This window comes from Mus pahari, chromosome 13, assembly GCF_900095145.1.
Source record: "Mus pahari chromosome 13, PAHARI_EIJ_v1.1, whole genome shotgun sequence".
NCBI lineage: Eukaryota > Metazoa > Chordata > Mammalia > Rodentia > Muridae > Mus > Mus pahari.
In genome coordinates this window covers 81207740-81218538 of record NC_034602.1, presented here as the reverse complement: position 1 = coordinate 81218538, position 10799 = coordinate 81207740, and the positions used below count along the sequence as shown (strand labels likewise).

The following is a 10799-nucleotide window of genomic DNA, read 5'->3' as shown; positions in this document are numbered from 1 at the left end:
TTCCTCCTCCTCCTCCTCCTCCTCCTCCTCCTCCTCCCCCACCAGAAGTGCTTGAGCTTGAGCCAGGGTTTGGGCTTGGTAGGCAAGTGCTCTGTCAGTGACATACATCCCAGCCCAGACACTGTTTTATGGTTTTATTCCTCATGCTGGTGTAGTCCCAAATACTTGTAATCTCAGCATTTGGGTGGCTGAGGTAGGAAGATTGCTGTGAGTTCAAGGCCAGCCTGGTTACATAATTGAGTTCAAGGCTAGCCTGGGATCTATAGCAAAATTTTTTTCTACTCCTTGTAGTAAAGTTGAGTTTTATCAATGTTATTTCTTTTCTTTCATTCATTTCCTAGACGAAGGGAGAGTCAGTCCCAGGAGGAGTTACGAAATCAGCTTCAGAATACAGTTCGTGAGCTTGAAGCTGCCAAGTGCCTTAAGGAGGATATGTTGAAAGACAGCAGCACACAGATAGAGCAGCTACGAAAAATGATGCTTAGTCATGAAGGCGTGCTTCAAGAAATCCGATCAATCTTAGTTGACTTTGAAGAAGCCTCAGGCAAGAAAATATGTGAACTCGACAGCATGTCTACCATGCACTTCCGCAGCCTGGGCTCAGCTATTAGTAAAATCCTAAGAGAATTAGACACAGAAATCTCTTTTCTTAAAGGGAGGATATTTCCAGTAAGTGGTGAGAACACTGGTTCATATTACAATGCATTGAGAGATAGTTTGTAAAATCCTTAAAAATAAGCCAAGCCTTCATATTTTGTTTTCTGAATGATACACAATGCTCTCTCCTGATAGAAAACTAGCCATTTTACCTGTACAGCTTAGTGGAAGTATAGCCAGTGTGCAACTGCTATAAAATACAGGCAGAGAGCTTCATTTAGTATTATTTCTATGTATAGCTCCCTAATGCATTCCTTTCATAGAAACTGCATTTTCTAAGCTTTACAATTACCAACACCCAAATTAATATCTGTATTTTAAAACCAGGTAGAGGATCAGCTTGAAACTCTGAAGTCTGAATCACAGAACAAAATAGAGCTATTACTTCAACAACATCAAGATCGGTAGGCGTCCGACTGGAACAAAAACTTATGGGGATACTGTATTCTAGTTGTAGCCTCTCCCCTGTAGTTCCAAAGTCTATAAACTCAGAGATAACTCAACAACAAAAATAGCCTTAATGACTTGTAGCAAACTTAGTTTTCTCCTGACACCTGTTGAAGCTGTAAGGAAGACTGTATTTAAGCCTGGAGCACTGTAGATTTTGCTACAGGGGAAGAGGAGGAGTTCAGCCTCCAACACAATAAGGACAAGTGGGGATTTCCAGTGAGAAAGAAGGTGAGGGCATTGGTGGGTTGAACATTTCTCACGTAGGCTTAATGAGTCTGCCTGAAGGTAGGCCACGGAGATAGATTTTCAAGCTCAAGGGTAAGCAACTTAACCACCCGTCAACAATCGACCAAATAGCAAGAATGAGACTATTCTTGCTGTGGTTGGCCTGACAGAGCCTAAGTTGACCTAAGAGTGATTTGTCACTTACCTGCTGGTTAGTTAAATGAAGCACTTAACACTCTGTGACTTAGTAAAATATTTGTAAGCTTGTATTCATAATGTATTTGATTGACAGAACCCTTCCCCAGATCTCCCTGGGGAAGGGTTCTGTCAATCAATAGTACTCATATTGTGTAACATATATTACTCATGGTATTCAAGGTTTACGAAACAGGATCTCACTCTGTCCCCCAGGTTGGCCATGCATTCCTGGATTCTAATGATCTTCCTGCTTCACCTTCTCAAGTATAGGACCAGAGGCACACACCACCATGCCTTGTTTATTTCTAGTTTATTGCCACTGAAATGCAGATTCAGAATTCTGAAACCCTAGCTGGGATTCTACAGTTGTTATTAAAGGAGCAGCATGCTGGGCATGGTGATGCATGCCTTTAGTCACAACTCTCAGGAGACAGAGGCAGGTGGAGTTTGGCCATTTTAAGGGTAGCCTGGTGTATACATCAAGTCCCAGGACAACCAGAGCTACATAATAAGAGAGATCCTGTCTCAAAAAGAAACAACTGAAAGGAAGAAAGAAAGAAAAAAAAGGAAGAAAGAAAAAGAGAGAGAGAGAGAGAGAGAGAGAGAGAGAGAGAGAGAGAGAGAGAGAGAGAGAAGGGAATAACATTAAAAAAAAAACAGGCATATTAGTTCATGTCTGTAATCCCAACACTTAGAAGGAAGAGGCCAGTTAGAACAACAAAATTAAGTCAGTCTTAGGGTTTTACTGCTGTGAACAGACACCATGACCAAAGCAAATCTTATAAGGACAACATTTAATTGGGGCTGGCTTACAGGTTCTGAGGTTCAGTCCATTATCATCAAAGTGGGAGCATGGCAGCATCCAGCCAAATCTAGGGCTGGAGGAGTTAAGAGTTCCACCTCTTGTTCCAAAGGCAGCTAAAAGAAGACTGGCTTCCAGGCAGCTAGAATAAGGGTCTTAAAGCCCATGCCCATAGTGACACACCTACTCTAACAAGGCCACACCTCCTAATAGTGCCACTCTCTGGGCCAAGCATACAAACCATCACACTGTCTCAAACAGATGAAAGAGTAGCTTGTATAAAACTGGAACAAATACTAAGTCTGAAGGTGTTGCAAACATTAACTTGAGAGAAGCCCTAGGTGAGAAGAGCTTCCTGTATCATAACGGTCACTTTGTTCTTGCTTAGGATTGAGCAGCTGATCAGTGAACATGAAGTTGAGATAACAGGACTTACGGAGAAAGCCAACAGTGCTCGAAGCCAAGCCAACAGTGTCCAGAGTCAACTGGAAATCATTCAGTATGTGTGTACTAGTAGTTTGAAATTGATTCCATTTATTGTAACTTAAAAACTATTATTTTAAGCTGGAGATTTGGCTCAGCAGTTAATAGCACTTGTTGCTCTTGCAGCACACCTGGGTTCCAGTCCCAGAACTTAGCTGGCAGCTCATTACTGTTATCTGTGACTCTAGTCTTGCAGGGGGAAGGGGTGCCCCTCAGGCTTTATTGCTGATAGGGAAGAAGTGACCCAGTGAGGGAAGAATGAAAGTCGGTTCAATCTAACTTAGCTGGTGCTGCGCCAAATTTCAAAGGTCTGGCACCAGTTGGTTTATTTTAGTCATATTTAAGCGCAGCACAATTTTGGAAAAAATATCTGATAAAAATTATCTCAGTCCCATGAGTATAGCAGAGATTAAGACGTGTTCACATTGACATTCTTTTCAAAGTACAAAGATGGGTACTGTTGATGGAGAGATAGCGGCCAAGATTTAGGATCTAGGGAGACTGACTAAGGAAAATATGTCTGTGAGTGTCAGTTTTGGCCTGGCCCTAAGATAACATAGAAGTCACTTAGGCTTCTGTAAAGTACAAGTGACATCTCTCATAAGGATGGGTTTTGTGGTCCAGACAAAATGCTCAAGATTTAGGAGGAAAGGGGCTGGGATAAGCAAAAGATAAATTCTGAGGGCTCTGGGTGGAGCCCAAGGACAGACAGCAAGGGATCACCAGCTTTAAAGTCTGCCTTTCCCAGCGCGCCAGGAGAACAGATAAGCATCCTCTTTCTTTGAAGAGACAAGCCTGCGACTATTATTCTAGCATGCTGTCCTAATACCTTTTGGAAATTGCTTAGTAATTTCCATGTGAAAGTGACAAGACTTCTGTAACACACTTTTCACTGTGTATGGATCCTGGGATTTGCTGAGTTGTTCATATTTAAAATGATAGGACAAAGTAAATATATATATACATATGTATATATATATGTATATATGTATATAAATAAATACATGTATATCTATGTATAATTATGTGTGCACCTATGAACACAGTTATACATAGGTATACATGTTCAAGTATATACATAAAATATGTACATAAGAAATTTTATTATTTGAACTAATGTATAAAATTATGCATAGCCCTTTTATTTTAAAGGTTTACTGTGTTTGTATGAGTATGTATATCTGTGTGTGCAGATACAAGGACCCATGTGCATGTGGGGACCATAAAGAGCATCTGAGTTCTGAGAGCTGTGGTTCTAGGTATTTTCAGCATGTCCAGCATGGGGTCATAAACTTGCTCCTCATGATTGCACTCATAATCACAGCCACCTCTCTATCCTCCAGTGCTGATATTTTTAATCATTTGCAGAAGTAGAGAACAGTGTAATGAGCACACACATATATATGCCATGAGCTTTGGCAAGTAACTTGTTTTGGGTGCTTGGAATTTAACAGAATTTTACATACAGCACACCTAACTTATATCTCTAAGCTTTGTCCTCAACCCTGAGCTGTAACTCAAAGAAACAAGTTTGCATAATGAAAGACAGTTGTTCTAAGACTCCATATAAAGTCATTACAGTGGTATCTAAGAGATGTGAGAGGCCTGTGAGGTACCACGCATGTTCTTAACTTGATATCTGCTTTTCTGCCCTCTCAACACTTTAGAGAACAGGCGAGGAACCAGAACTCCATGTACATGCGCCAGCTCAGCGACTTGGAGTCAACTGTTTCTCAGCTGCGCTCCGAGCTGAGGGAGACCAAGAGGGTGTCTGAAGATAAGGTCAGTCTAAGCAGCACTTCCCAGGGGGCTTTTTTGCACATTGAATCAATAATTATTTTTTAATAGTTTGTAAACAAACATGCTAAGTTATCTATATGTTAATGTATAAACTTTTATTTAAGTCGATGTTTAAATTCATTATAAAGTGATTGAGAAATATTTTTCAAGTAAATTTCTAAATAATAAATTGAGTAGCACAGAATGTAGGGAGAACACTAGTCTAGCATGCCTGAAGCTCTAGATTAATCCTCACTACCACAAAAATAAGTAAAAAATAAAGAATAGGACTATGCCATTTATCTTTCTCTAAGGCTTGGCTTTAGAAAGTATAGCCAGCTGTCTGTGTCTACTACCACCTGTGTTTTGGGGACTTAATTCATCCCTTCAACTTCTAATCATTTTTATGTCTAGAAAACTAATTTTTAAGATTACTCAAAATAATTAAAGTAAAAATTAGGAAACCCAGTCTTCCTGTTTCATCACATAATTTCTTTTAAAAGCAGATAGTTCTCTTTTGCAGGAGGTGAGATGGCTCAGCAGTTAAGATTGTGTACTGCTTTTACAGAGAGACCTGAGTTCAGTTACTGCCACCATAGCATATGGTTCCCAGTCCCTGGAGCCCATAGCTCCAGCTCCAGGATGCCCACCATCTCCACGATTCCATATTATTACCAACCATTTATTCAGAACTTAGATTTTTGTTAATTTCAACCATTTGAAAACCGTGAAATTCCTAAAACTAGAAAAACAAGCATTGCCCTTCAGGGAAGGTCATGCTCTGCATCCCTGAGAAGGGTGGATGTTTGCCTTGGGTGGCTGGCCTTCACTAACGTACCAGTGTCTTACTTTGTGAAAGTTTGGAAGATAAGTCCACTTAGGTTATCATAAAGCAGTAGTTCTCAATCTGGGGGTTGTCCCCCTTTGGGATCCACTCACCCTTTCACAGAGGTGTCATTTCCTGCATATCAAATATTTATATTATGATTCATAACAGTAGCAAAATTAGTTATGAAGTAGAAATGAAATAATTTTATGATTGGGTCACCACAACATGAGGAACTGTATTAAAGGGTCACAGCATCAGAACGGGGAACCACTGCTTTTGAGAGCCTTGCAGTCTTTGCCGTCGTGTTTATTCAGTTTCCTATACCTTAGTTATTTATTTTAGCGTGGACATTTAGAAGAAATAGAAGGGAATGCAGCTACCAGACCTTTTATAAATGACAACCATCTGTTAGCTGCAATAGAGGAAGCTGTTCTCTGTGCTGGCAGACTTAATAGACAGGCAGTGCAGCACCAAGTCGTCCACACATTTACTAACTGTTTCGTGCACAACACAGCTTAACTTCCACTGCCATTCCAGTGATGACCACAGGAAGGTGCTGTCTTCGTTGGCTCAATGATGTACATTAGATGTCTACCTTTAACTCTGTAGCAGGAGGAGGAAATTTTGACATGGTTTTATTAAAATCAGCAGAAGAGATTAACACGAACTGTATACTCTCACCACAGCCATGCCTTGCAAACATTTTGGTCACTACTCACAGAAAGGTAGTCCATCCAGTAAAAGAACAAAACCATTTACCTCTATTAAATGTGATGTGGTATTTTCTCTCTTCAGATGTTGACTTGAAGATCATTAAACTGATTTTATGATTGACTAGGGTGTTGTAGTTTGAATAGCATCCCTCAATTTTAAACCTCTTTGTATAGTTCTTAGTCTCGGGGCAAGATAATTTTAATCACCACTACCTCCAAGCATCCCTTGGGATCCAACTCAATAAAGCCAAGAGAAGCTCACTTTTGTCTTCTAGTTTCTTTTCTCAGGACAAACCTTTGTCTTGATGGTGATTGTCCACTCCCTTGTAGACAAAACATCCTGTACAAAGGACATGGCCTTCCCTTCAGAAGCCAGAACATAAGGATATTATACATGGTTTCAGAATAGTATGACTAGGAGGATGTCATATGATAATCTGACAGACAAAGGAGCACCATTGTATTATAGTCCAGTAAAAAGGTGTTATTCATGACTATCCAAACCATTCTGAAAAGACAGATATTTACTGACATAAGACTCTGAAAAGTCACAAACTACTAAATCAAGCTCAATTCACCTGTTTTCTTATATAATTTGTAGTTACTATGGTTCTCCATTATATTGTAGCTTGGAAAAACGATCTCTTCATAAGCTTTATCCAGTCTGCTTATTTATCTTGTCTAATATATCATGTTGATATATTAGGACTATTGTCCTAATGTGTTCTAATGTAAATAATTGATCATCAAGACTTTTGATAATCCTCTTTTAAGTATCTTTATTTAATGTATATGAATGCTCTATCTGCATGTACACCTGCATGCCAGAAGAGGACATCAGATCCCATTACAGATGGTTGTGAGCTACCATGTGGTTGCTGGGAATTGAACTCAGGACTTCTGGAAGAGCAGTCAGTGCTCTTGACCACTGGGGCATGTCTCCAGCCCTGACTTCTGACAATCTTAAGTAGTAAACACTCAATGAGGAGCGCAGCCAGCACATGGAGGCTGATTTAGGAAGCTCATGCATACAGGGCCCCATCTCAAAAAAGGGGCTTGTCAGTTTTAATCAGATCCTTGAAGTGTTGGTTAAAATATATCGTAGTTAACTGAAGGGATTCGGACCTGCTGACAGATAACTAGGCTCTCCTGAGGAAGCAGCTCCTTCTGCCTGCTTGGTGTAACAGAGCAACAAAGACCAAGCACATTACAATGAGGATTTGATTTGGAAGAACACAAAGTATTACACTATGAGATGGGTTTGTTAGGAAGACTTGGATGCAAGATTTAAAAAGCATATTCTTGTGCACAGTTTGTTTAATTTTCATGTATTGTGACTTCATGTTGCTAAAACCTTAAGATACATGTTCTCCTTTGGTGTTTCAGTATAGGTTTTAATATATAATGGTCGAAACCCAAGAAAACAAAAAGCAAAGAAAATAATACAGAAATGTTGAGGATAGAGCTCAGTTGGTGGAGTGCCTGCTTAGCATTCTGAGTCGACCCCCAGTACAGGGTCCCCAGAACATAGCTAATGGTGTCTTAGAGCACACCTAGGATGGTAGGTAGGAGATGCTTGACATCCTAGTAACTGGGAAGTAGGACCAGGTGATGAGAGCTTCACGGTTATCCTGGGCTGCATAATGAGTTTAAGACCAGCCTGAGGACATGGGGCTGCCTTAAACACAAAAGATGTTTTTGATAAGCCTGAACAAAACTTTTCTACCTGGAGTATGGAAATTCAGAGAAAAGCTGTTACAAAGGATAATTTTTTCAGGTTAACAAGTATTTTATATTGGTTAAAATAGACATTGTATTTCTGGAAAATCTTAGACGTAGCCTTTTAAAAAGCTGACAAAAGTGTTTTACTATAATGCTGTCTTCTATTCTTTTCTTTCCGTTTAGGAGCCTCCAGAATTCCCCTTTACGAATCTGGACCGGTAGAAGCTGTCACTACTGGCTCTGTAGCTCTGGCTTTACTCTTGACTTTCACTTTTTGACATCAACAACAACAAAATATACCACTGTCTTTCTAAGTTTATCCTCTTTGACAGTAGTTGGTGCTGGATTTCCTAGTCCATAGTGAAGAATTAGCAGCACTGTCTGGAGCTGTCCACTGTGCTAGCAGAGTGTGTAAAGGCTTCACAGAGTGCTGTGCAGTTTCAAGCTGAAGTACAGCGCCCTCTTGGGCCATGTCTGTGGCTTGTTGCAGCACAGAATCAGAGCAAAAGAAAACACACTCATAAGAACAAAAAATAAAGCACAGATGTAATATGATTTGATGTGATTGGCCAATACCCCTAAAATCAGTGAAATTTGAATAAAATTCTTGTACTGTTTTGTACTGATCCAACCCAAAAAGTCTGTTCATGGATGGTGAAAAGGGAAAACCAGGCTGCTATGTGGAAAGAAAGGAAGAGGAAGTTTCACTGTCTGTCTGTCGTGTGTCAGTGCTTCTGCACATTCTGAAGGCTTTGCTTGGCAGTTTTGTCTTACAGTTGTTTGTATCAGCTCGGCTGCGGCTTCACTGGTTTTCCCTTTCACTGTCCATCTGTGTGCGCGAGCGATGGATTAATGCACACACAGTACACACAGGCGTTTGTGCTCTAAAAAGTGAAAGGTAAAAGCAGAGCTTAGCAGCCTAGTCAGTACTGACAGCTACAGAGCTGGTCCCTGCCTGCCAGCGAGCAGGCTCGGGCTCTGCGGGAGGACTGGCAGGTGGGGTGCAGGAAAGGTGCTTCTCCCTCCCCTCTTTCCTCCCCATCCTCCCTCTCCCTCCCCCTCCTATCTCTCTAGTTTTGGCCTCCTGTTATTGTCAAGTTTGATATTATGAAAGAGCCACCCTGATTTTGATTTTTCTTTTTGGAATTAAAAACAGAGCTATTTTGAAAGAACATATACAAATAATCCTTTGCTCAAGGAGCAAAGGTTTGTGCCCAGCTAGGAGAGCGATGATCCAAAGTAAAGACTTGTTAAACTTAGGGCCAAAGTAGAGAACATATAGAATCTAGTCTAATCTTTTTTGATACTTTTCTTATAAGTCATGAAAAACTTAAATAATAAGAAAAAATACTTTTAAAAAGTAAAGGTACACAATTGGAGGGAACATGAGAGACCATGTAGAACATCTTTAAAAATTGTACCTCAGCAAAATGGAGGCAGGGTGGTATGTGACTAGAACCCAGCACAGTCTCCCTGAGCCTGCCAGGCCACAGAATTGCTGTGCGATGACAGTAAGATGCTGCGGCTCCTACTCTCTCCCGAGTGTGCTCTCCCGAGTGTGCTCACTCAGGCTTTCCTCTCAGTGACTGGATTGACGAGGCCCCCTCAGCTGATGACTCACTGGCTCAGAAGCCACTGAGGTTGGAGGTCACACTCGTCTTCCTCTGTAGCTGCCCTCAGATGGGGCATATGAATCAAAGGCTTCTGGCTGGTGTGGGTTTTGTTTTTGGTTTGTGTGTTTGTTTATAGTACTAGGGATTGAGTCTAACAGGCACTCTTCCACTGAACTATGGTATCTCCAGGTTAAAGATACTTCTTAAGCTAGGTACAGCAGTACAAGCCAGTAATCAATTAATTCTTGTGAAATCGTTTATAATATGCATCTTACAATCAAATACAATCTATAACCTAATACTTCATGTGTACTTAATAGTTGTGAGAATGCATTGTAGCATTATAAAGTATAATCAATCAGAATTTAGTGCTTTATGTACTTAATCCTCATGAAATACTTTTAATATATAACAATCATGCAAAGCCAACTTAAACATATATTCAGTGTAAATGTCAAAATTTATGTTCTAAGTTCTATAGGCGCTGATACTACATTATAGACAAATACATAACTATATGCTATTTCTATATTAGCTCTTAGGTTACTTATGTATCCATGTAAATAGATATAGAAGCCCTACACATATATGCTTTCTTGTCAAGGAGATAGTTACAAATGTGTATGTGTGTATGGGTAATATTATTATTGACTATATATTGGTTAAATAAATGAACATTTTTAAATGAATCTGTTTCAAGTAAAAATAAAAACTTATTAAGAAAAAGTTTGTCTTGGTCATATGTTTTCCAGTTAAGAAAGTTTGATCACATCCAAACTATTTTACTCTTGACACAAATTTTCAAGCCTATTTAATAACCTTAGAAATAGGAAGAAATGTGTAGTATTTATGCCAGTATGAAACCTTTTTGAATTCTAGAAAGTAGATGATTAAATAGTTGTAACTATGGTGAGGCCCATTGCATAACACTAAGTATTAACATGTTCTTATGAAATGGTTCATTATCTAATAATTGATATTGTGCGGCTCCGCTCAGATCAAAACCCATAGTCTCTGTAGTCTGGGATCTCCACTCGGTCTGCTGTGTAGGAACATTTGCAGTCTTGCAGACCTGCCCTCCTGTAGACCTGCCAAGTGCTGAGTTTGTGAAAGGAATCACTCCGTGCTGCATCATTGGTTCAATGAACTACATTTCTCTTTCTTCAGACAAATAGCTGCCCCGACTGAAGGAAAAATATATTCATTAAAGTTGACTCTCATTCCTGTTTGTAGTTGAAGAGAATGAAGTTTTGAACGCTTAAATTGTCCAATGCTATATTCTCCTGACTCTAAAAATTTATTTATTTATTATATGTAAGTACACTGTA

The 10799-nt window shown here is 39.7% G+C and overlaps 1 protein-coding gene across 1 annotated transcript in view; it reads left to right on the top strand.

Annotated features, from left to right (window-relative positions):
• Nucleotides 1–10799, top strand: part of Ccdc158 (coiled-coil domain containing 158) — a 53745-nt gene that overhangs the window by 6676 nt on the left and 36270 nt on the right. Inside the window, exons 4-7 of the mRNA XM_021210336.1 lie at nucleotides 342–669; nucleotides 985–1061; nucleotides 2721–2831; nucleotides 4483–4597. Coding sequence (XP_021065995.1) covers nucleotides 342–669; nucleotides 985–1061; nucleotides 2721–2831; nucleotides 4483–4597 — 631 coding nt within the window. The remainder of the gene's footprint in view (nucleotides 1–341; nucleotides 670–984; nucleotides 1062–2720; nucleotides 2832–4482; nucleotides 4598–10799) is intronic.